The sequence below is a fragment of the Schistocerca nitens genome, chromosome 11, assembly GCF_023898315.1.
Source record: "Schistocerca nitens isolate TAMUIC-IGC-003100 chromosome 11, iqSchNite1.1, whole genome shotgun sequence".
Lineage (NCBI taxonomy): Eukaryota > Metazoa > Arthropoda > Insecta > Orthoptera > Acrididae > Schistocerca > Schistocerca nitens.
Genome location: NC_064624.1, coordinates 26,557,266 through 26,584,872, shown reverse-complemented (window position 1 = coordinate 26,584,872; position 27,607 = coordinate 26,557,266). Strand labels below are relative to the sequence as shown.

Below are 27,607 nucleotides of genomic sequence, written 5' to 3'. Positions count from 1 at the left end.
AATATCAGGAAGTAATGATCTATTCGTCTCGTTCTTCTGGTTTATACCTTCATCATTGCAGGACCAGTCATTTAAAGACCCTTGGGGTGAGACTGTTTTGTCCACTTCGTCATGGTGGTAACTGTTTATTTACATTGAAATGGAGGGGTTTTATAAAGTATTAGTTACAGCTGGGCATATAAACAAACTTAAAAACGATCGTAATTCAGTGCCCACATCTGGAAATGTTGAATCATACATTGACACTTACCTCAATGCACAGAATGCATCATGGAGTCGAGCTATGGTAGTTTCTAATGAGTGGAGAGTTTGGCAAGCTATCGACAGTAGATTACTGCACAGTGTGTCGTAGAATTGGAGAATATGTGACTGCCATCTTTGCCAACACTCTAGCTCATTATGTAGTGCATTTCATTAAATGTTAAAAATCAGCTCTTGTAGCTCTGTGCTCCCTCTGTTAAATATTTTAACTGTACCGACCGAATCCCCTACAGAGATTTTATGATCACTTTGTAACATCAGGGGAGAGCAAACTTGTCTGTGGAACAAGGCTGAAATCTGCGTTGACACACTGCATGCTCAATGTCATTAATCCAAGGAGAATATATTTGTTGTTGTTGTTGTTGTTGTTGTCTTCAGCCCAGAGAGTGGTTTGATGCTGCTCTCCATGCTACTCTATCCTGTGCAAGCTTCATCATTTCCAAGTAACTACTGCAACCTACATCCTTCTGAATCTGCTTAGTGTACTCATCTCTTGGTCTCCCTCTACGATTTTTACCCTCCATGCTGCCCTCCAGTACTAAATTGGTGATCCCTTGATGCTTCAGAATATGTCCTACCAACCGATCCTTCTTTTAGTCAAGTTGTGCCACAAATTCCTCTTCTCCCCAATTCTATTCAGTACCTCCTCATTAGTTACATGATCTACCCATTTAATCTTCAACCTTCTCCTGTAGCATTCTACCTATGTTATCTTCGACCTTCTCCTGTAGCACCACTATTCGAAAGCTTCTATTCTTTTCTTGTCCTAACTATTTATCGTCCACGTTTCACAACCATACATAGCTACACTCCATACAAATACCGCAATAAAAAAATATTTTAACAAGATTGCGATCAAGACTGTTTTAAATTTTAATTTCAACCCTCAGAATTGCCTGATTTAATTAGACTACATTCCATTATCCTCGTTTTGCTTTTGTTGTTCGTCTTATAGCCTCCTTTTAAGACACCGTGTGTTCCGTTCAACTGCTCTTCCAGGTTCTTTGCCGTCTCTGACAAAATTACAGTCTCGTCGCATCGGCAAACCTCAAAGTTTTTATTTCTTCACCATAGATTTTAATTCCTATTTCAAATTTTTCTTTAGTTTCCTTTACTGCTTGCTGTCTCACTCCCTTCCCAACCACTGCTTCCCTTTCACGCCCCTCGACTCTTAAAACTGCAATCTGGTTTCTGTACAAATTGTAAATGGCCTTTTGCTCCCTGTATTTGACCCCTGCCACCTTCAGAATTTGAAAGAAAGTATTCCAGTCAACATTGTCAAAAGCTTTCTCTAAGTCTACAAATGCCTTTCCTTAATCTGTCTTCAGAGATAAGTCGTAGGGTCAGTATTGCGTCACGTGTTCCAACATATTAATGGAATCCAAATTCATTTTCCTTGAGGTCGGCATCCACCAGTTTTTCCGTTGGTCTGTAAGGAATACGTGTTCGTATTTTGCAGCTGTGACTTATTAAACTGACGGTTTGGTAATTTTCACACGTCATCAACACTTGCTTTCTTTGAGATTGGAACTATAATATTCTTCAAGTGTTTTGAGGGTACTTCGCCTGTCTCATACATCTTGCTCACCAGATGGTATAGTTTTGTCAGGGCTGGCTCTCCCAAGGCTATCAGTAGTTCTAATGGAATTTTGTCTACTCCTGGGGCCTTGTTCCGACTTAAATCTGTCAGTGCTCAATCAAACTCTCAACACAGTACCATATCTCCCATTTCATCTTCATCTGCATCCACTTCCATTTCCATAATATTGTCAAGTACATTGCCCTTATATAGACCCTCTGTATATTCCTTCCACCTTTCTGCTTTCCCTTCTTTGCTTAGAACTGGGTTTCCATCTGAGCTCTTAATATTCATACAAGTGGTTCTCTTCTCTCCAAAGGTCTCTTTAATTTTCCTGTAGGCAGTATCTATCTTACCCCTAGTGAGATAAGCCTCTACTTCCTTAAATTTGTCATCTAGCCATCCCTGCTTAGCCATTTTGCACTTCCTGTCGATCTCATTTTTGAGACGTTTGTATTCCTTTTTGCCTGCTTCATTTACTGCATTTTTATAATTTCTCCTTTCATCAATTAAATTCAATATTTCTTCTGTCATCCAAGGAGTTCTACTAGCCCTCGTCTTTTTACCTACTTGATCCTCTGCTGCCTTCACTACTTCATCCCTCAAAGCTACCCATTCTTCTTCTACTGTATTTCTTTCCCCCATTCCTGTCAATTGTTCCCTTATGCTCTCCCTGAAACTCTGTACAACCTCTGGTTTAGTCAGTTTATACAGGTCCCATCTCCTTAAATTCCCACCTTTTTGCAGCTTCTTTAGTTTTAATCTACAGTTCATAACCAATAGATTGTGGTCAGAGTCTACATCTGCCCCTGGAAATGTCTTACAATTTAAAATCTAGTTCCAAAATCTCTGTCTTACCATTACATGATCAATCGGAAAGCTTCCAGAGTCTCCAGGCCTCTTCCAAGTATAAAACCTTCTTTCATGACTCTTAAACCACGTGTTAGCTATGATTAAGTTATGCTCTGTACAAAATTCTACCAGGCGGCTTCCTCTTTCATTCCTTTTCCCCATTCCGTATTCACCTACTACATTTCCTTCTCTTCGTTTTCCTACTATCGAGTTCCAGTCCTCCACGCCTATTTCATTTTCGTCCCCCTTCACTATCTGAATAATTTTTTTTTAATCTCATCATACATTCCTTCAATCTCTTCATCTGCGGAGCTAGTTAGCACATAAACTTGTACTACTGTGGAAGGTGTGGGTTTCGTGTCTATTTTGGCTACAACAACGTGTTCACTATGCTGTTTGTAGTAACTTACCCACGATGCTATTTGTTATTCGTTATTAAACCTACTCCTGCATTACCCGTATTTGATTTTGTATTTATAACCCTTTATTCACCTGACCTAAAGCCTTGTTCCTCGTGCCACGGAACTTCACTAGTTCCCACTATATCTAGCTTTAACCTATCCATTTCCCTTTTTAAATTACCTAACGTATGTGCACAACATTGCACACTCCAATATGTAGAACGCCAGTCTTTTTTCTCCTGATAACAATGTCCTCCTGAATAGTCCCCGCCCAGAGATCTGAATGGGGGACTATTTTACCTCTGGAATATTTTACGCAAGAGGACGCCATCATCATTTAACCATACAGTAAAGCTGCATGCCCTCAGGAAAAATTACAACTGTAGTTTCCCCTTGCTTTCAGCCGTTCACAGTACCAGCATAGCAATGCCATTCTGGTTAATGTTACAAGGCCTGATCAGTCAATGATTGAGACTGCAATTACTGAAAAGGCTGCTGCCCCTCTTCAGGAACCACACGTTTGTCTGACCTCTCAACAGATAACCCTCTGTTGTGGTTGCACCTATGGTATGGCTATCTGTACCACTGAGGCACACAAGCCTCCCCACCAACGGCAAGGTCCATGGTTCATTGGGGGGGGGAGGGGGGAATATTACTTTGTCATCACTAAATTGATGGTTTTCAAGTAAAACCACTTATTAGAACTCCCTTTTCGATATTACACTGACACTAACATGCGTACACCCACTGGTATTCAAACAGTAGGTTTGATTGAACAGCATTATGTTGATACCATATGCCTGCTGATACAACGACTTTACCTTTCCTGCAAGGAAAGCACATAGTGTTAGAAGCTTATTTGCTCATTTTCTCTGTTCATCAGCGTCAGCATTAATACTTAAACTGGCTCACAACAGGGACTTCTGATGCATGACTTGACATCCTTATCATTTGTTGTTTGTCACAAGAGAGCAAATTATTTATCAATTGATGTAAGTATATTTTCGTGACATCTACTATCATTATAGTTATAATTGTAATATTGTTGTTGTTATTTAGCTTCAAACCCTGTATTTTGTGCACATTTGTGTATTTATCAGGCACATTTATACGCTTTAGTAACTGTGTAGTGCACAGAACCACTGTCTGCACTGAATCATTCGTTTTGTGTTACTTGCAGCACTTAGATCGCCCAATCCAGTGGTAGCTCTCATAGTAGCAGCAGTAGCACATCAGAGTACTGTGGGCTGACACATGTTTTCATAAGAAGCGACTTATTTTAAATTTTGTCAATGTTCCTTACCTTCAACTCCTATATTTCGCATATGTCTGTGTATCTAGATTGCCAACTCTGGTATGGACAGATATAGTAATTGCTGTGTTCAAATGTGAATCAAGTTGGTGATTCTTCGCTCACAGCTCCAGGCAGTGTTGTACACCAATTGGTCCACTGCTGCAGTCATATTGGGTACTGCCCACACTGAGATTGACCTCTCACTTGTGGTTGAGTGGGAAGTCGTTCAAGCGTGTGGGAGGCAGTGGAAGGATTTCCATGTTGCTGATCGAAGAGCCTGCTCTGTTCGTCTGATGAACAGATTTGGGAGCTGTCTATGGCTGATGGAATCCATGAGCCAGATGAAGTCGTGTGCCATGTTCCAAAGGAAGCCTCTCAGTGTGCAAGACTGAGCATTCGCAGAGGGTAGTATTACTGGTACTTGGAATCTCCGATGTTAGGTGTGTAATGGTGCCATTTAGAGATAAGACTGCATAGGAGGGGAAGGAATCCAATGTGCATTTTGTGTGCATACTGGTTGGAGTCTTTACGGATTATAAATGGGTGCTTCTGAATGCCGTGAAAACCATGGCATAGCTAGCTGTAAGTGGTGACTCATGTTGGTGGTAACAATACAGATTGCGATCCATGAGTAATGTGACCAATGTCTTTCTAACGCAACGGTACACCACAGCGTGTTGTAACCTGCTGGGCTAAGTGGATGGGGGTGTTAGTTTCAAAACGCTCTTTGTCTCATTCGGTTGCAAGTGCCGGAGAGTCAGGACGTGCATTTCTGTCAACCCCGTTTTGAGTTTATGTAACTTGGCACAATGGGTCATTCTGTAGAGGAACGGTACACTATCAAGTTTTACGTTAAACTTAGGAAGTCCGCCACCAAAATGTTCCATTACTTCAGCATGCCTTTGGGAATGATTGCTTGTCCAAATCGCAACTTTTCCAATGGCACAAGTCGTTTATGGAGGGCCGAGAGGAGATTACCGACGAACCTCGCAGTTAATGGCTATCAACCGCGTGAGTCGACGGAAATGTGAGGCTTGTGCGCGATTGTTTGAACTCTGACAGACAGCTGAGCCTTCAATTGATAGCACAAACTTTAAACATGTCAGAAACAACCTCTTTCCGCATTGTAACCAAAGATATGAACATGAGAAAGATGTGTGCCAAACTTGTCCCAAAAGTGTTGACCGAAGAATACAAGCACGCTGCCAAGAAATGTTGGAAATGTGTGAAATGTGTGAAAACGATCCTCAATTTTTAAAATCAGTTATCACTGCTAAAGAGTCGTGGATTTTTGAGTACAACACTGAGACAAAAAGGCAGAGTTCACAGTGGCACACCCCATCGGATCCCCATCCCAAGAAGGCACGCATGAGCAAGTCCAGGATCAAAACCTTGCTCATTGCCTTCTTGGACGTCAGGGGCATTGTCCACCACGAATTCCTACCTACCGGGACTACAGTGAACTCAGCTTTCTACTTGGAAGTGCTCAAAAGGCTGAAAAGGAGGGTCTCGCACTGCCGAAGCGACAGCAAGGATAAGTGGAAAGTTCACCATGACAACGCACAGTCACAGTGCCTTCATTGTAAAAGATTTCCTTGCCAGGACCAAGACCCCATTGGTTCCTCAGCCTCCCTGGCTCCTGCTGACTTTTTTTGTTTCCTTGGTTAAAAGGAGTCATGAAAGGAAAACATTGGGACACGATTGAAAGCATCCAGGCCCATGTTACATCAGTTCTAAAGAAATTTCAAGATGCCTTCCAGGCATGGAAACACCGCCTCCAGAAGTGTGTTGACGCAAGAGGGTGATATTTTGAAAATTTTTTATTTGTACGAATATATTAAATAAACGATTTTTTATGAATTTGGTGGCATTTCTTATGAAACTTAACTTACATGTGTGACATTGGATTGAAATAGTTTCTGTCTGGTTTCAGCGCCTAGCTAATAAATACTGCCATTCTTGCCTGAGAGATGAAGGTGGAGCTCACCATCATGGGCTAAACTGAAAGTGGTTATTTCGTACAGAGTGGAGTGAAGGTCTGAATCAGAGTTCCAGACAGTTCTGCAACTGTGTAGGTTGCAGATTCCTCGACCTGCGCCAAAAGGTGGTGGATTTACAGGTTCTGCTAAATAGGGCAGGAGTAAACTACACAAAGGAAGCAGTTCCATGAGTATAGGGGATGTGTAGAGGAGACTGGGCTTTTCTAGGTGAGAGGGTCTCAGGTAAGTGCAGAAAGGGCTTCAGTTTCAAAGGCTGAAAGTAGAACACCCAAGGAGGGTAAATACAACCACAATAAGTATTGTAGTTGTAAATTGTGGTAGCTGCATTATAAAAGGAACAGAGCTCAAAGCGGTAACAAAAAGCACTGAATCTCAAATCCTTGTAGGTATTGAAATAAGTTCAGCTGAAATTTTTCAAGAGACCTAACCATGTTCACAAAGAATGGATGAAATACAGTTGGTGTAATGTTAATTGCTGTTCCAAGTAGTTTACCTTGTAATGAAACTTAAGTAGATATTCCTGTGAGGTAGTACAGAGAGCAATCAATTAAAAGTTCCGGGCTGAGAGGCTATAGTCTATCTGTAATTCGTTGCTAACTGCGGGCAACATCTTCGGAGGTGAGTCAACGATGGCTGCCAGGCCATGGATTTCCCGTTTATATAGAGGGCACCAACGTAAGTCACGTGGGGCCGACTGTAAGTCTGTCTCTGACTAACGTCATTATTCTCGATTTAATGTAATAGATCGTCACATCGTTGGTGCAAAGTTGACTGCCATATCCTGCCTAACTTTAAGCCATCCCCTTTTGTGCTGAAATCATTGTGGTGTTCCTGAATCTCTATAGCTTCCCTATACATATGTGCATAATAATCGATGTCCTGGCTAGCACGTTTTTCTCATTAAATTTTATTTCATGGTCGACATCTTTAAAAACATGTTCTGCTACAACTGATCTGTCGGTATATTCCAGTCGACACTGCCTTTTGTGTTCGGTTTAGCTGGTATTAACACTTCTTATCGTTGTTCCAATATAAACCTTCACACAGCCACACGGAATTGTATACACCTCAGGAGTTGCTAAGAGGTGTAGTGCATCTTTCGTCGATCTTAAACACCAAAACTTGGTCACTAAAATTCTTCCGGATCTGAGGCCGCATTGTCAACTATAAAATTCCGACGTTTCGGCGACTGTTGCAAGACACCTTCCTCAGACACCCTGAGGAAGGCGTCTTGCAACAGCCGCTGAAACGTCAGAATTTTATAGTTGACAATGCGGCCTTAGCCCCAGAAGAATTTTTTGACTGTGACAAGGGCCATGAAAGCCTACGTTTACACTCACTAATCGTTTTAGTGGGTCTAAAGATTGTTATAACTTGAAACTTTGCCAGAACTATCCCAATACTGTCCGTAATATTGCAAATAAATGGAAGAAAAACTCTTCCAGCTGACAGTTGTTCTTGCTGAATGTTGTCACACGCTTTTCTTCTGGGATGAAGTGCTTGATCCATCTCGTTGTCAGCGTATCCATTTTTCTTAACAACCGTTTGCAAATGATTTAGATCATCTTGCAAGTAAACTGGCTGACAGATATTATTAGTTGTGTCCACCAGTGTTTTAATGACGCCTCTCTTCTGCCTGGGATGATGGTTCGAATCCTTATGGAGGTAATGGTCGGTGTGTGTGTGTGTGTGTGTGTGTGTGTGTGTGTGTGTGTGTGTGTGTGTGTGTGTGTTTCTCTTTTATACACTTTATGCCCTAGACTGCAATTTGCCCGTTTAATTACTGATACATCCAAAAAATTTAGTTGTCCATTTCTCTCTTCCTCCGTAGTAAATTGTATATTTGGATTAATACTATCCAAATACACCGTGAATACATACAACTAGTTCTAAGTTCTAGGGGACTAATGACCTCAGCAGTTGAGTCCCATAGTGCTCAGAGCCATTTGAACCATTTTGAATTCTAATCAAGAATAACTGTCTGTAACTTCAGGCGTTGGTATCCTAAATGCAGTGGAGCAGCTTAAGAAAGGCAATGCCTCTGGTCCAAATTGTAGACCATTTAGGTTCCTTTTAGAATATGCTGATGCAATAGATCGATACTTAAGTCACATACAACTCTTCATCTGCAGAGAGATCGGTACGCGAAGACAGGAAAGTTGCGCAAATTACTCCAGAACCCAAGAAAGGAAATGGGAGTAATCCGATGAAACGCAGACCCGTTCCAGTAACATCGCTTTGCAGTAGGATACTGGAAAACATAATCTGTTTGAACATTATGAATTACCTGGAAGATGTCATTTGTTGACAAATAGCCAACACATATTCGGAAAACATAATTCTTGTGAAATACAAGAAGCTCTTTATTCTCGCAAAGTAATAACTCATATGGACAGATGGCATTAGATTGATTCCATATTTTTTATTTTCAGAAGGCTTTTGACTCAATTCCTCACAAGTAACTTCCAATTACATTGTGTGCCCCTGGAGTATCATCCTGGTAGTGTACACAGATTCGTGATTTTGTGCCAGAAAGGTCACAGTTCGTAATAACTAATAGAAAGTAATTGAAGTAATATCTGACGTTTCCCAAGTGTGTGTTATAGGCCCTGTCTTGTCCCTGATGTACATATACGATGTAGGAGACAATCTGAGCAGCCCTCTTAGATTAGGCGGTCATTTACGTTATCGTAAAGTCATCAGATGATCAAAGCCAATTGTGAAGTGAGAAAGATATCTGTATGATGTGAAAAATAGCAATTGGCATTAAATAATGAAAAGTATGTAGTCAACCACATGATTACTGAAAGGAATGTGCTAAATTTCGTTCACACGATAAATAATACAAACCTAAAAGCTGTGAGCTCAACTAAATACATAGGAATTACAATACGAATATGCAGCCCCCGCCCGCCCGCGCCCGCCTCCCCCCCCCCAGCCCCTGCCCGCCCGCTACCCGCCCAGCCCACGCCCGCAAGCCCCCCCCGCGGCCGCCACCCCCCCAGCCCCCGCCCGCCCGCCCAACCAGCCCCCGCCTGACCGCCCGCCCGCCCAGCCCCCGCCTGACCGCCCGCCCGCCCAGCCCCCGCCTGACCGCCCGCCCGCCCAGCCCCCGCCTGACCGCCCGCCCGCCCAGCCCCCGCCTGACCGCCCGCCCGCCCAGCCCCCGCCTGACCGCCCGCCCGCCCAGCCCCCGCCTGACCGCCCGCCCGCCCAGCCCCCGCCTGACCGCCCGCCCGCCCAGCCCCCGCCTGACCGCCCGCCCGCCCAGCCCCCGCCTGACCGCCCGCCCGCCCAGCCCCCGCCTGACCGCCCGCCCGCCCAGCCCCCGCCTGACCGCCCGCCCGCCCAGCCCCCGCCTGACCGCCCGCCCGCCCAGCCCCCGCCTGACCGCCCGCCCGCCCAGCCCCCGCCTGACCGCCCGCCCGCCCAGCCCCCGCCTGACCGCCCGCCCGCCCAGCCCCCGCCTGACCGCCCGCCCGCCCAGCCCCCGCCTGACCGCCCGCCCGCCCAGCCCCCGCCTGACCGCCCGCCCGCCCAGCCCCCGCCTGACCGCCCGCCCGCCCAGCCCCCGCCTGACCGCCCGCCCGCCCAGCCCCCGCCTGACCGCCCGCCCGCCCAGCCCCCGCCCGACTGCGCATGCCTGCCTCACCTCCACAGCCCCCGCCCGCCCGATGGCGCGCGCCCGCTTCCCCCCCACAGCCCCCGCCCGCCCGACGGCGCGCGCCCGCTTCCCCCCCACAGCCCCCGCCCACCCGAACACGCGCGCCCGCCTCCCCCCCACAGCCCCCGCCCGTCCGACCACCCGCGCCCGCATCCCCCCCACAGCCCCCGCCCGCCCGCGCCCGCCTCCCCCCCACAGCCCCCGCCCGCGCCCGCCCGCCCGCCCGCCCGCCCGCGCGCCCGCCCGCCCGCCCGCGTTATCATCCTGACAATGCTGTTCAATTGGGGCAAATGTAACCCCATGAAAGCAGGCACCAAGCCTGCATTTGTAAGATTTGTTGCAGTTCCTATTTGTAGCAGGTCATACTCAATACTATAGGTCTGATTCATGTCAATACTAGTTCCTGTTCCACCCATTATGACATCCGGTTGCTGCCTTGTTAAACCCTTGCACCATGATCCTACATCATCTCTCACTTCACTAAGATGTGTACAGGACTTGGAAAAAACTTGTCACATGTAAGTTGTGAAAGGAAACAAGATTGCTTCCTTGCATAAAGTTTCTGCTTTTCTACATCAAGGAGCAACAAGTGGTGGTTGTGAGGGTTATGCCAGTTTTCACAGCTTTCATCTTCCCTCCATTTTTTGAATGCCAACAAACACTCTTGGGCACATTTTGCTTGGTGCATGTCTCTAAGCTCATACTTCTGCCACAGTGTCATTTCCACGACAGGTGCCTTCGAAATAGACAGACAAGGTCATACGGTAATGCTGTGGTTCATTCATGCTGCTGTTGCCATGGCTTTGCAGACAGTTTGACACTCACTATCCATCTTTTACTTGTGCTCACTGGACAGTGGCATATGTTTGCTAAGAGAGCAGTGATTTCCATTTATTAATATTGCCGTTTTTATTTCTGATTTAAGATGATTTGATTCCAAAACACACAGAGCCAGCAAAGAGTATTTTACATAAGCTAAACGAATTTCTTCATGACCTTAAAGACAAAGCAAAAAGAGACTGAATCTTATCAGCTCTGCAGACTTCAACAACATAAGTATCTGGTGTTTGACCATGAACTTTACTGAGAATATTTACATAAGTGCAGTGGATGGAAACCTGTGTACGGAAACGGATTTGGAGGATCTCTAGAAAGATATTCTTCATTGTATTATATTGAAATTTCATGACCAAGGCGAGTAACCTACAAGACAAAATGAAGGTTATGTTTTAAATTGTAAGATACCTTTCACTGTTTCAAATTGTAAGATACCTTTCACAGGGGGTAATTATTGAGAGGAAGAGTTCTGAAACCTTTGGCATACATATTCAGCAAATGCAAAGATGAAAGATGGTCTCTGATGGAGGATCCGATACTGTATTAAATGTTGCTACTTCTGAAATAAATTCACAGCATCAGGAAAAGAAATAACTGTTTCCGTATTATTTATTTTGATCAGATGTGGCTCAAACAAAATAGTGCAATAAACAAAATGTGACAAGCTTCAAAAAGAAATGATGGTTTGAAAGTACTGTATGGCAGAGGAAACACACTTACAGTCTGTCATGCAGAATGATCTGAACGTGCCCAAAAATCAATGACTATCACGAAGAACTCAACAGTGACGTATTTGAATCCTTGTGTTTACCTTTATTGAGACAATTCAATGAGGGCGCTCTGATTGGTGACAATGCCAGTTAAATTTACAGAATAAAGGGGAAATTTTCTAATTCAAGAAGAAAGGAGGAGGAAATTCCACATTAGCTGGAAGGGAAGAGTAACTCTATTTAATGCTGATATACCAAGGTGGCGATATTGGAGGTGATTAGGTGTCATTGCCATATTTATAATCGATATGAACTTCACAGCTTAGCACCAGAAATGAAGCACAAGATTGTGAGACTGCCTCTTAGTGCAGAGAAGTTGGATGAGGTACCATTGAGGGGAAGGGGCGGGGGAAGAAAAGCAGTGGAGAAAAGGTGTTAGCAGAGGGGCAAGAGGGATGGGAGTGGGCAAGTAGAGGGGACTTCATACGTTAAAATTAAAGACAGTATGAAAAATTCATAAACTAAAAAAACATATTGCTTAGAGCAACATGCAGATGCATGTGCCTGTGAGCTTAAACTAAATGGAACCTTTATAGTTCTAGCTGTGTATAGGTCCCCAGTCAGATATTTCCAACGATTTCTGAAATACTTTGAATCTTCATTGTGCCATCTGCCAGTCAGACAAGCAAATTATATATTCTGAAGAAATCCGATAGAACTACATTGGAGTATTTCTTGGTTCTTTCAATTTGATGTCAGTTATAGATTTTGCTGCATACAGGAAAGCAGCACTAAGAAAGATACTTTACAGACTGAATATAAATTTAGTCAAATACTTACCCCTTTTGAGAATGATCCTTATGATCAGGATGCACATCTAGGTATACTATATAACATAGTTCCATACAAGTAATGCAAAATAGTCCTCCAAAATAGTGCATTCAATTTAACAATTGTACAGCTAGAAACAGAATGGGATGAAATCTACAGGGAAGCTGATGCTAATTTCAAATTTAATGTGAAAATAATTTCCCAAAGGAAACAACAAATCGTAATTGTAAGAAACAATCTAAAAAGCTGTGACTTATTAAACAGATAATATGTTGTAAACAGAAAATCGAAATTTATTTTACAGCCAGGAGTAATTATCGAGTAAGAGCCAAATATTACAAAAAACTGTTGCACTGTATTAGGAGAAGTTATTAAAAAGCCAAGAAGTGTGTGCACCATGTCTCGGATTAGCACCTCTGATGATAAAATGAAAAAAATTTGGGATATTGCTAGAAAGGAAACACGACAGTGGAAATCACAGAAAGATTATATTCCTATCAAATTCAATGAAAAGTTTAACAAAAATCAGAAGTAATTGTAATTATAATTTTTTTAAAATGTTGTAGGGAAATTAGGATACAGCCGTTCATTGGGAAATACAAGGTTGTACATGGAAGAAGGAATACCTATGCAATTTGATACAATTGAAATTCAAACCACCTCTCAAACTGAAATTAGGAAAAGAATTAATTCACTCAATGTAGAAGCACACATGGAATTGATGGCACTTCCAACAGAGTACTAAAAGCCTGTTGTGAGCAGGACATGCACAAACGGTTTAAATCATATTTAAGTGGAAGAATGTAGAAGGTTGATTTTAACAGTAGAGATAGTGTGCTAAAGTTAGCAGTCCTTGTAATATTAGTAATATTTGCCCTACAAACATTAGTATACGCTCAATGGTAAACGCCTGATGGCCTGAAGCTATCAAACAATTGTAATGTAAAAGAAATTAACCATCAAATAGCAGTGGCAGAATCTATTATTCTTTATCTTTGCCACTCTCACCCGGCGGTCGTAAATCTCTAAGTACACTTATCGATTAATGATATAAAAAAAGAATTCTGTTATTTCAAGACAAGTGAAGCCTTGAGCGATTCACCTTTTACTGTTATTATTCCATGAAAGGCAGACTTGCTGTGTTAAAATTTGTGTAAAATACTCCGTAAATGTCCTAATTGTCTTTTCAATCAGAGAACATGTAGTTTTATGTAATTAATTACTAACAGGGTCCATCGAGAGGACATTAGTATGAAGTATTGCCTGTTATGTACAAAGCTTTTGTTAATACGCACCAGCCATTGTAACTTAATATTAAAAGGTACGTAGCATTAAAAACGTGTGCTTATATAGCCAAATTATCCATAAGTATCTGCATCTCCTCATTACTTTAATGTTAATCATTTTGTATCAGTTTATCTCCAGAACCTACGATCATGCTGATGGACCCAACACAGCATTGAGGCAGGGAGGAACACTACCATTCTCCTTTCATTTCTGAATCATTTTTTTTATTAGTGTGTAGTATTGCTTTTCTTTTAAAGTCAGTAAATCTTTTGGTCTATTAGTGTCGATCCAGGTATGGCTGCATTGCGGTCATGTGAATGAGCAGAAATGGTAATGTTGCTTTGATAACACTACATCCTCTGAGGAGGTATGAAGAATGGTGTCCCACAGTGTTCACGTTTGTTCCTCATATTTTCTTAATATATGTTAATGACCTGGCACTCTACAGTCATGAAGATGCAAAGCTAGTTCTTTTTCTGATGATGCAGTAATCACACCAAAGAAATATGAATTAGCTGAGGAAACTGTGAATTATGTCTTTCAGGAAATTAATTGGTTGTCTGCAGATGGTTTTGAGAAAACGCAGTGTACACTGTTCTGTGCAGTAAATGGCAGAATACCATTGATAAGTATAGATTTAGAACAGGAATCTGTTGCTAAGCAGAGTATTTGAAATTTCTGGGTGTGTGCATTGATAAAAAATTAATTTGAAGAAGCACATCATGAGCTTATGAAACATATCAGTTCAGCATCTTACGCCATTAGGGTTATTGCAAACTTTGGTGACAAACATATCAGTAAATTAACTTATAATGCATATTTCCATTCACTGCTTTCATATACCATGAAGTCTTAGGGTCACATCATTTAGAGAAAAAGTATTCATTGCACAAAAGCCTGTAATAAGAATAATAGTCGGGAAGCACTGAAGATCACATTGCAGACACTTATTTAAGGAACTAGGGAGGTTCACAATACAAGAATCACAGTTCAAAGATAGTAGCAAAGAGCAGTGGCTAAATCTGACTTTGGCACAGAAAGAGATGAACTGCGCTGCCAGGAAAAATCTTTGTTCGTCTATCAGGTAGCATTACAGTCAGACAGATAGCCAACCAGCTTCTAAAAACAAATCAAAAGTATTTATGAATGAGGACATGGTCTACTCAGTAGACAAATTTTTAAATTGAAATAGTAATTGTAAAAAAAAAAATACATTGTGTAAAGAAACCTAATGTTAAACTCACAAGTTCCACATTGCAGAGTGACATATTCAGGATCTGTGGAACACGTATTAATCTATTGTAGTATCATCAAACCTGGCAAGGACTGTACATAACTCTATAGTTATCATAATTTGTATCTTACCAGCTGTAAACAACATCATGTTGAAAGTTTGGTCAGCATGTGGTTTACCTGTGTCAAAGATCCAAGAAAGTACTGATTGACTTTCTGCCGGGGTTCAAAAGGTATCACTGTATTATGTACACTATGATTGCCAGAATGCACTGACCACCTGTGTGTCAATGTTACGTTTGAGCAGTGCGTGATAAATTAAGTTTGTAATGGTCTTATTAGTTGTGTTCAGAGGACCCTCAAGTAGATAGTCAGCACTTGCCATCTGTAGATCATGAAAGTTTGTCTTCTGAGCAATATCTAAAAGGGATTCACTAGACCTCTATGCTGTGTAACTTGTCCTATCTGACAGCAGGTGTATAAGAAATGTACCTACATGGGTACCAGACAGGCATATATTTTTTGAAGACAGAGTACAGAAATCAGTAGGATATGATATTACACATTAACCTGCCGACTTGGAAAATTGGATGAAATGCCATTTCATTGTTTTATTCTTAAACTACAATTTTTAATTCATTGAAACAATGTGTAACATTGTGAGCAGTTAATACTACTACCCGATAAAGTGATTATCTGCAAACATTTTGATCAATCACAAAATAGATATATTTAATCAGACATTTAGAGTAAATGGTTCTAAAGTGTGTGTACATGGATGATATACACTCTCCAGTAAACAAACCTCACCAAAAGCGGAAAGCTTCAATCAGTGGTCCCTTAAATTTTCTCTTGACCAAAAATTGTTTCCATGAAAGAATGAGAGAGTGAAGGAGTGATACTGTGTGTTAAGGATGACGAACATTAACAGTGATTTCAACTTCCTATGCCTTATGGCAAAGGAAGTGATAACCTCACTTTCAACTTGGGCAGAAAGCCACACCAACATATGTAATTGAATTACTTAGTCAAAACACAGGTAGCAGTGAGGGATATGTAGCCCAGGACCCAGTCTGTAACTTAGCAAACATACAAGGTGATAATTATTGAACTATATCAAAAAATCGTAAATTAGTTACAAACTACAGCGTTCACACACTTTATTCAACATGTAAACTTCACCACAGATATTGAGATTTAGGTTATGACATGTTCGATATGCCTGCCATCATTACCGATGATGTGGCTCAGCCAAATAGCAAAATTCTGCTATACCCACTGAAGTGTCAGAACATCATTGTCGTCGATGACCACCTGAATGTCGCTTTTCAGCTCAGCAGTGGTTTGGGATTACTGTTGTACACCTTGTCTTTAATATAGCCACACAAAAAGGACTCGGATCTGTTCAGATCCGGATAAGGGATTTTTCAGAATTGTAGGAATTTTTTAATTTTGTTTTTCAGTTAAATTTTTGTAATTTTGATTGCTAAGAACTGATACACTAATAAAAAAAATTAGTTTAGCTCGCCACTGCAGAATAATACTGCAGCAATAAAACGCAAAAGAGGGAGTATCACCAAAATAAATCTTTCGTTTCACATAAACAGAATAAATGCACACACAGGCATCTGCCGACAGCGCTATTAAAGATTCTACAATATTTTCTAACAATGAACTTTCAATATATCTCACTCCTGGGCACATTTTGATGAGTGAAGTCACAACTGATTACATTTCTACATGACGTGGTGAAATATCTCGAATGTTGGTTTCAGAGGCATTACTTTTGAAGTAAATTTCCTTTTATGTAAGATGATCATGCATGTCAGAATGTGTGATGATTTTCTTAAATCATGGAGCATTATATTCACATTCAAGACTTAACGCTGACCACCAGCAAGTGTGAAAAAATTTTGGGCCCAGAGGACAAGCCATTTATGCCTTATATTTTAAATTTTGGTGACACACTTGCATTTGCTATATGTTGAAAAGGTAATACAAAAAATGACGAAGTTTCGTGTTTAGTCTTTCATAATTATTATAGTTTGTTCATTGATGACAGATTATGCAATAATGCTGGCAAAAAATATAGTTGCCTTTCAAAAACAAGAGCGAAGTTCTTGAGTGATTTCACATGTAACTGGCTTTACTATGGGAGAAGTCGAAGTGCTCTACAGAACACATATCCAGCCACGTAACCCACGAAGTGTCTGGTGCACATCAGTGAAATTTATAATCGTACTTGTCAGAAATATAAAGCTGCTAAAATTGAAACTGGTGCCCTCAGAAAAACAGCAAAAACTGTTAGGAAGTCAATATTATATATGAAAACTTAACTTTCCTTGTAGTTGACTGATGCATAGTAATTTAAACAATTAACTTCTTTCGCTTGTGTGTTTGCACAGCTTAACATTCATTTTGTTATTGGCTGACATCACATTTCCTATGCTCTGAATATCTGCTGTCATCGGCCGGCGAGATCATGTGACACAAGCTATGCTTGGCCCACAAAAGCACGTCACAATCTTTCAGTGCTTTAGAAGCTACTGTGATGTAATTGTTGGAATTCGTGTTCATACTTTCGTCATACGAAAATATGTAGTGGACATGTTGCCACACATCAAAGATCTTTCATAAATGCTTTGATTTTTGCTAGGTTGAGATTCCTAAACTGCCAGAGAGTTCTATACAATCTTATAAACCCATAACCATTCAAGGGATTGATGAGGTTTACAGCTCCTAGGGTAACGATATCTTTCAAGGTGGAAAAATGTACTTCCACCCACTAAAACGTTTTTCACCCTGGAAAGCGCGTTTCTAACTGGGAAATCGGGGAATTTTTCTTTTCTGGACATACACACAGTTAAAAAGGTTTAAGGCTTCCATATGAAATGAAATGCCTATTGAGAAGAGACGCCTTGCATGGGTGGTACAGTTGTTTTATCAGAACAGCAGCACTGCATTGCAAGAATATCATTGACATAAATGGCCGAGAAGAGCTCCATGTCAATAAATATGGTGAAGAATACAAGCAAGAAATTTGAAGAAATAGGTGAATTGAGTGGTGCAGCAGATTCCCATAGCGGTCATTCAAGTTGCTTTTAGCTGACCATGCCACAGATGCCTCAAATTCGGCATTAAGTGTTAGAGTTGTCACAGGATCTCTCTCTCTCTCTCTCTCTCTCTCTCTCTCTCTCTCTCTCTCTCTCTCTCTCTCTCTCTCTCTCTGTCTCACTCACACACACTGCCTCTTACCGTGCCTCCCCCAGTCAACAGTTCAAAAGATTTTGTGGCACATTTCACACTAGTATCTCTATAAGGCTCAGAATTTGCTGCTAAAGAAGCCCCAGGATAGGCCACAACGCTGTGACTTTGTCTTTATTTTTGGCATGCCTGGAAAAGAGTGACTTTTGGCTGGGGAATATTCTTTGGAAGTACAAGGCATATTTTACTCTGCATGGGGCCATGAGTGCACAGAACTATTACATATGGGGTTGTCCTCCCAAATCTTGTGCAGAAACATCCACTGCACTCAGCTTATGTGACAGTGTGGTGTGATTTCACAAGCCTCTTCATTCTGAGTCACCGTTCCTTGTAGGTGACAGGTCAAGCACCTCTTAGGTGTACAGAGACATCTGAACTTTATAAGGACCTTGTTATGTAACGTGATTCAAGCATTTCAAGACCACAAGTGTCTGCACCATTATTTTGATGTGAGATGGGGTGGCATGATATGTCAGTTGTCGAGTGAACTATTGGTTTCATGAAATCTTTGGTATCACCCGCATTATATCTAGGCAGTTTAAAATATGTGGCCTTAGAGATCCCCCGACCTAAGTTCATGCGACATGTGCATGTTGGGATATTGCATAAACTAACAATTACTTGTAGTTACTTTCTGATGTGAAGTAATGCATGTGTCTTGAAAGTACCCAACTGAGTGAAACTTTCGTCACAGATATCACATTTGTGAGGTCCCCTTCCCATTGATTGGGAAGATTTATTGGGGATGTATCCAGATATTCCTGATCAGAAAGATATCATATGATGACAATCAATCTTATTACACTGGATATGCTGTAGGCAACTGTTAGCCATGTCATGTCATGGATACAGCATGTTGCAGAGTCAGTAGACCATTTTGAACACGTAACTTCTGATCATATCCTAATAAATGTACCAGAACCACCATTATCATCGCTCTGATCGTTTCTCCTCTTTTCCTACATTACGATGTTACAGCATCCTACAAAATATAGAGCGCACACTGCAGCACCCAAACATCAGACAATTTTCCCCTCAATAAGTTCATAATAAAGTTGCTATGATGTCTTGCAGAGATACCACACTCATTCTATGATTGCTGCTCAGCAGAAGTTTTTATCAACAGCTTGTGTTTATTGTTGTTATTACAGTGTAATAGTTATCATGTCTTCTGTTAGTGTCTTTTACAATATGCAGTGTGTGCCACGTCTCTCTAATCATTAAAACCTGCCTGAATGGACGTGCTATTCTCCATGAGTTCTGTCTGCAGCTCATGGTCTAGTAGCTAGCATTGCTGCTTCTGGATCATGGGGTCCCGGGTTCGATTCGTGGCCAGGTTGGGGACTTTCTCTGCCTGGTGACTGGGTGTTTGTGTTGTCATCATCATGATCATCATGATCATCATTATCATCATCATCATCGTCATCATCATCATCATCATCATCGTTATCGTCATCATCATCTGTGACATTGGCTACAATTGACTGTGTAAAAAAAATAGACTGTAAAATTGGTGATACAAATTCACAACAGGGCCTTGGTGGTGGCAGTGGTGGTGGTGGTGGTGGTGGTGGTGATAACGGAGGACATAGTCATATCACCATGATTACTTCTATGGGAGGGGAAACGATTTCAAATGGAGAAATGCACAACCCAAGCAATGTTTGTGCTAGACAATATAACATTGCTTTGCAGATTTCTGCCCTGTTGCTCAGTGGTATTGTGATGGGTAGAAATCGAGACACTGAACAACAAATCAGGTGTACTTTTCCCTTGAGGAATTTTAGATGGGATTCAACAGTGTGGGAACAATCTTGATAATATAAAAATGTTCAAAAGAACGTACCTTCTTTGCATGATATTGATGTTTCTGAGATAAAAGCTTTTTATAGGCTTGCTTGCATTAACAGCAGTCTCCAACCCTGACATCAAATGCATTGATAATATTTCCTTAGTAGATGGAAGCAGATGTTATATTTTCATGGCAATGTATCAAACGACCCACCAGGGTAGCCAAGAACACTAATATGCTGCTTCCTGGATTCGGGTAGGTACAGCGACCCTGGATCGAATCCACACAGCGGAATAACGATGAAGGGCCGGTGTGCCAGCCAGCCTGGAAGGGGTTTTTAGGCGGTTTTCCTCATCCTAATAGGTGAATACCGGGCTGGTCCCCACGTTTCACCTCAGTTACACAACTGGCAAACATTTGCAGACATTCGCACTTTCCCATGAATTACACTGGACGCAGACAGTTGGGGTGTATAAAATCCGGTGGTTGGATAGAGGGTACCGGTACACACTCCTAGAAATGGAAAAAAGAACACATTGACACCGGTGTGTCAGACCCACCATACTTGCTCCGCACACTGCGAGAGGGCTGTACAAGCAATGATCACACGCACGGCACAGCGGACACACCAGGAACCGCGGTGTTGGCCGTCGAATGGCGCTAGCTGCGCAGCATTTGTGCACCGCCGCCGTCAGTGTCAGCCAGTTTGCCGTGGCATACGGAGCTCTATTGCAGTCTTTAACACTGGTAGCATGCCGCGACAGCGTGGACGTGAACCGTATGTGCAGTTGACGGACTTTGAGCGAGGGCGTATAGTGGGCATGCGGGAGGCCGGGTGGACGTACCGCCGAATTGCTCAACACGTGGGGCGTGAGGTCTCCACAGTACATCGATGTTGTCGCCAGTGGTCGGCGGAAGGTGCACGTGCCCGTCGACCTGGGACCGGACCGCAGCAACGCACGGATGCACGCCAAGACCGTAGGATCCTACGCAGTGCCGTAGGGGACCGCACCGCCACTTCCCAGCAAATTAGGGACACTGTTGCTCCTGGGGTATCGGTGAGGACCATTCGCAACCGCCTCCATGAAGCTGGGCTACGGTCCCGCACACCGTTAGGCCGTCTTCCGCTCACGCCCCAACATCGTGCAGCCCGCCTCCAGTGGTGTCGCGACAGGCGTGAATGGAGGGACGAATGGAGACGTGTCGTCTTCAGCGATGAGAGTCGCTTCTGCCTTGGTGCCAATGATGGTCGTATGCGTGTTTGGCGCCGTGCAGGTGAGCGCCACAATCAGGACTGCATACGACCGAGGCACACAGGGCCAACACCCGGCATCATGGTGTGGCGAGCGATCTCCTACACTGGCCGTACACCACTGGTGATCGTCGAGGGGACACTGAATAGTGCACGGTACATCCAAACCGTCATCGAACCCATCGTTCTACCATTCCTAGACCGGCAAGGGAACTTGCTGTTCCAACAGGACAATGCACGTCCGCATGTATCCCGTGCCACCCAACGTGCTCTAGAAGGTGTAAGTCAACTACCCTGGCCAGCAAGATCTCCGGATCTGTCCCCCATTGAGCATGTTTGGGACTGGATGAAGCGTCGTCTCACGCGGTCTGCACGTCCAGCACGAACGCTGGTCCAACTGAGGCGCCAGGTGGAAATGGCATGGCAAGCCGTTCCACAGGACTACATCCAGCATCTCTACGATCGTCTCCATGGGAGAATAGCAGCCTGCATTGCTGCGAAAGGTGGATATACACTGTACTAGTGCCGACATTGTGCATGCTCTGTTGCCTGTGTCTATGTGCCTGTGGTTCTGTCAGTGTGATCATGTGATGTATCTGACCCCAGGAATGTGTCAATAAAGTTTCCCCTTCCTGGGACAATGAATTCACGGTGTTCTTATTTCAATTTCCAGGAGTGTAGATGTATAGAATGTAAGAAACGGTATTTGTTCATGATGACAGCTCTTTGGTTTGAGAATCGAGAGAACAAAGGAAGGAATAAAGTAGAGGTAACAGCTTTAGTGCCAAAATTTCTAACAAATGTGGTGTGAGCCATCAGCACTGTTACTGTCCAGGCTGTAGTATGTGTGTTGATAAAATACATGTGCACTTCCATTATCACTGCATGAACAGTTTATGAATGTGCCTGCCACAAAAAATGTTGTACAGTAAATATTAAGGATATGACACAAGTACCCAGTACCTACACAATGGTTGCATGGAGGTCTCTAAAACAATTGATAAATAATTAACATTAAACTTTATTTATTGTTGAATTTTTCCACAAATTCTCTTCCTTATCCTGGTTTGTTTATGGTTCACTGGCATAGCATAAAATTTTAATTGTAAGTTTTATATCTAGTACTTTGAGAAAAAGAAAGCTATTTGTCTGAAACCTTACTTGCATATTTTTTGATTTCTTTCTTAATTATTATCATTCAGTTGCTTTCCTTCCATATGTATGAAAATACATGTTGTAACTAATTGAGTTTTAAAAAAGTTACAATATCAAGTTATACAGTTGTCAACTTCTAGAATCTGACACACACCATGATACCAGTTACGTTAAAAAAATCGTGTGATCCTAATTAAGAGTTTAAAAACACTCGAAATTTACCAGATATCATGCCACGCAAAACTATATCCCCAACAAAACGCAAAAAAGTCAAAAGTTGCAGAGCAAAAGATAACACTGGGTATGCATGCCTTCAGTAGTTCATACTCTTTCATGTCCAACATGATGCACATACTGGGGACCTGAAAGGCATCACAGTTCTGTTCTGTGGGAAAGGGTTTAACTGCAGGGGGAATAATGGGACCCAGATACTCAGCTCATGCATCAGCTGTTACCACTGCCACACAATATGTGGTGTCAGCTAGCAGTGTCTTATGGGTGATGAAGTGGCCATTTATAAGTGTGCCCTTCAGTCAATGGTGTTCTGCAATGCCAGATGAGCAGATGTTAGGAAGATGTAAAAATTTTCAAAAAGGCTCAGTGCAAATATACTGGAAAATTTACAACTATTTCCATCTTTTCAGACAGTATTTCCATTTGTGCAAGGCTTCATACAAGTTGCAGTGCCGAAAACACAGTCTTAGATTAAAACCATCTGCAAGTGTGTCATTCACTTTCATTCATCAGTATGCAGATTGTTCCCTTGATTGATGTGACATTGATTCTTGTTCATGAACCATCATTATTCACCTGATTAACATCTGTTCTAGATACCTAACAAAATGTTGAAGCTTGCACTAGTTCTTTAGTCATTGGGAATCAAACAAAAAAAATCTGTTAATTAGGTGAAATAAATTTATCATTTCCAAAGGTGAAAGTGTTTGCGAAACAGAAAAAGATAATGGGAGAAGAACATTTAAAAATTATCTCTCTTAATTAAATCTTAAACGCCTTGAACATAAGAATTTTTTTGATACATTTAATAAATTGGTGTAGACTGTTAACTTGTAGTACTGTATTTTGAAAAGATTGTAACACATGAAAGTGAATTATTTTAACTCTCACTTAAAATTTCAAATGATATCAGCAGTGACTCAGATTCATCATTATTGAATTTCCTGTGGTTAATTTCGTTTTAAACCACTTTTACCTCATCAGTTCTTTCCTTCTGGAGGAATATAGTAATTTTAAATCATTAACAGTTACTAAATATGCAATTTCTTATGCATTTTTATGACTTGTGGCCTATAGTACTGCATTTATGGACACTCAAATATTGTTTCTTTGTTGTATATATATCAACATTTAACATTCTTGTCTTCACTCTTCAGATTGACTCAGACTACTGGTGGGAGCTGTGGCATATCATGTGGAGAAATTTATCACCAAGGGCTGGTCCAGGATGATTCGGTGATAGACAAGGAGAAGTCAACACATGAGTTTGGTACAGAAAATGTGACTATTGACAAGGAATGCTCAGTTGCCACCCAATATGACTGTAGTAAGAGAGAAAAGGAATTACTTCTATTTAGCTGTGATTTCTGCCAACAGAACTTTCCTTCAAAATACAGACTCATAATGCATGTGTTTATGCACATTGATGGCATGCAGCCACCTTTGTATGTTTGTAAGTGGTGTGGTGAGGTATTTCACAGTAAGGTTAGTTTGAAAACACATTTGAGAATGAGAGAGAATTATCATGTCTTAACTGCTGGCCACCATGAAAAATATGACTATAGTGATGAGCATCAAAGCAGTATCTTCTTGGATAGTGAGCCAGAAGTTTCTTTTACAGAACACATTGAACAGTCTTCATATGAGGAAACTTGGAAAATTTCAAAGAAGGCCTCTAATGACATGTGTAACAGACACATGACAAATGATGCAGAGAAAACAAGTGCTTATAGAATTTTATCTACAGCTGTTAATCTCAGTGCCCAGGCTGATCTATATATTGCAAACAGAACCAACAAATGTGGTATTTGTGCCAAATGGTTTGCAAGGTCAGGCGATCTGAAGACACATTTATTAATTCACACTGGAATGAAACCTCACAAATGTGAGATTTGTGAGAAATCTTTTACTTTGTTAGCCAGTCTCAAGAAGCATTCATTAAATCACACTGGAAAGAAACCTCACAAATGTGAGATTTGTGGAAAATGTTTTGTTAGATCAGATTGTCTCAAGACTCATGAATTAATTCACACTGGAAAGAAACCTCACAAATGTGAGATTTGTGGAAAATGTTTTGTTACATCAGGTTATCTCAAGATGCATGTATTAATTCACGGAAATAAATCTCACAAATGTGAGATTTGTGGAAAATGTTTTTCTACATCAGGTTATTTGAAGACTCATTTATTAATTCACACTGGAAAGAAACCCTACAAATGTGAGATTTGTGGGAAATGTTTTGCTACATCAAGTTGTCTCAAGACTCATGAATTAATTCACACTGGAAAGAAACCTCACAAATGTGAGATTTGTGGGAAATGTTTTGCTAGGTCAGGGAATCTCAAGAGGCATGTATTAATTCACACTGGAAAGGAACCTCACAACTGTGAGATTTGTGGGTAATCTGTTGCTACGTCAAGCTATCTTAACAGACAAACATTAATTCACACTGGAAAGAAACCTCACAAATGTGTCATTTGTGGGAAATCCTTCGGTAGGTCAGGCACTCTCAAGAGGCATATAACAATTCACACTGGAAAGAAACTTCACATCTAGAAAAGACCTCACAAATGTGATATTTGTGGCAAATCATTTACTACATCAGGTGATCTCAAGACACACGCATTAGTCCACATGGGAAGGGGACCTCACAAATGTGATATCTGTGACAAAAGTTTCACTCAGTTGGGTACTTTCAAGACACATGCATTACTTCACATCAGAAAGTAACTACAAGTAATTGTTAGTTTATGCAAATAGATATTCCTGGTTGGTGCCCTAAAGGCCTATAAAATAATGAATGTAGTAGGGGGACAATAAATTGTAATGCCTGTGGAATAACATTAAAGTGCAATAATGTGTACTATATTGAGGTAAGAGATAATGTGAAATACAAAAATCACTATCTGCAGCTTGAGATGTTAAGAAATTGTATTACTAAATACTCCAGAAACATGAATCAAATGTGTTTTTGTCATTAACACTGTCAATAGTTATAATTACCACGCAATATTCAGTATAAGGCCAAGGAAATGTGATGACTTGCTGCTTATTATTCCAAACATGGTCATTATGTAGTACTTGTAACTCTGCATTTGAGAAAGTGACAGCAAAAATATATTCATGGCACTTCCTTCACTGAGGTTCATAAACTCAACACTGGAGATCCATGATTATGGCAATTATTTTACTCAGATATTTTTCCTCAAGAGATATGCTGTATATGTCATTAACCCATTAGCGCCGGAATTAATTATTTCGTGATTTTTCTTTAAATTGCGTTATTATGTCTGTAAAAGGCATAAATTACACAACAGAGTTTTTTGACGAAAGTCATTACCGATATTAGCAAGATATTTGATGTTGCCATATGGCAACAATAGGTGCTTTCACTACCTAATTTTATATGGATTACAACTTCAACTAAAATAAGTAGGTTATTGAAATTTCTTATTACATATACAATTTTTGTGCAAATTTATTATTCAGTCTTCATCATACAATTGATACTTTATAGCACAGTACAATTAAGAATCAAACTCTGAACTCAGCGTTATTTTACATGAAATGGAATAAAACAGTCAATACACAATCCCACATTACACTTTGAACACATTGTTCTCACAATAGGTTTACAGTCCTTGTTTCTACACCTTTTCTTCTTCTTCCCTCCTTTGTGCTGGACGAGGTGGTCAGTCTTATCAAACCTAATTGAATCTGATATGCAGCTGTCGGAACATGCCCTTCATGCAGATGGTCTCCCGGCTCCTTTTGGTAAAGCTTGGTGTCTTTGCAAGTACACTGTTGCTATGTCTGTCTTCAAATCAAGCTGAGAAATGGTTTGGTTTCTTGCTTATTTATACAAAATCCAACTGTTTTGTATGGCGACATCTAACATCCATATAAAGAGACACCAGTACCATTTCTTGCTTCTTTATTGCAATGCGATAGCATGCTAGATTCTGATCCCTCTGATCAGTACCTCCCATATACGTATTATATTTGGCTACCAGTTTTGGTCTGGGACTCATATATTTCGCTTTTTTAGTTGTGAGAATCTCTTGACTTGGCCAACTTCTTGTGCACCACATAAAGAAGAGATCATTGTGACAACTGAGTTGTCCAGCCACCGCACATACTATAATCCATCACTCTTCTCTATTGCTGTCTCAAAATATCCCCAATCTTTCTTGGAAAATAATATTTGGTTTTCCAGTATACATTCCTTAGGAAGTCTGTTTTCTCTTATGGTACCAATGGCAGAGTATCCACAGTACTTGAGAAATGAAAATAGAGATGCCCCTGTAAATAGATTGTTCATGTAGAAGTTGTAGCAAATTTTTCTGTTCACTTCAGGAATTTCATCCAATGAAACAGGTAAGGGACTTGCCGACTTGCAAACAACTGCTCATAGACTGCTTTTCCCTTAGGAACTTTTCCCTGATACGGTTCATAATTCACCAAATATCCATCTTTAGTATTTAGGCTCCATATTTTATAGCCGAATCTAATTGGCTTACCACGAATGAACTGTTTGCATCCATGGTGGCCGTAGTACTTCACCATACAATTCGTTATATGACAGGTGTTCTTCAGGTACAAAATTCTCAATGCAGCACTTCTTCAACATCTCCTTAACTGGACGAATTTTCCATGCCTTGTCATTTCCATGGATCTTAGTGTTATCTGCACAGTGCAGAAACCTGGATATTTGTAGAAATCTGTCTCTTCTCATAGACTGAGACACAGCCAAGTTTTTCATGTCATCTTTTGAGTCCCAATAATTTCTTTTAGAAGGTAACTTATTGTAGCCACTGAGATACAAAACGGAGATGAAACACGATATTTCGTCTGCTGTAATTTTTGGGTCCTGACAATTGAGAAATAGTGCATAAAGCTTTGTTTCTTTCGCTAAATGCTCAATAAATTCCTGGCCAATGGAAAGTTCTAATATGTCAATA

General features: G+C 41.3%; 1 protein-coding gene across 6 annotated transcripts in view; it reads left to right on the top strand.

The window, feature by feature from the left end:
• The window catches only part of LOC126213357 (zinc finger protein 93-like), a 90,469-nt gene extending 64,604 nt beyond the window's left edge, over positions 1-25,865 (top strand). For all 6 annotated transcript variants that reach the window (XM_049941062.1, XM_049941059.1, XM_049941061.1 and 3 more), the window contains 2 exons: positions 23,804-24,690; positions 25,024-25,865. In XM_049941062.1, coding sequence (XP_049797019.1) covers positions 23,804-24,690; positions 25,024-25,049 — 913 coding nt within the window. In that variant the 3' untranslated portion in view covers positions 25,050-25,865. The remainder of the gene's footprint in view (positions 1-23,803; positions 24,691-25,023) is intronic.
• Positions 25,866-27,607: the final 1,742 nt, after the last annotated feature.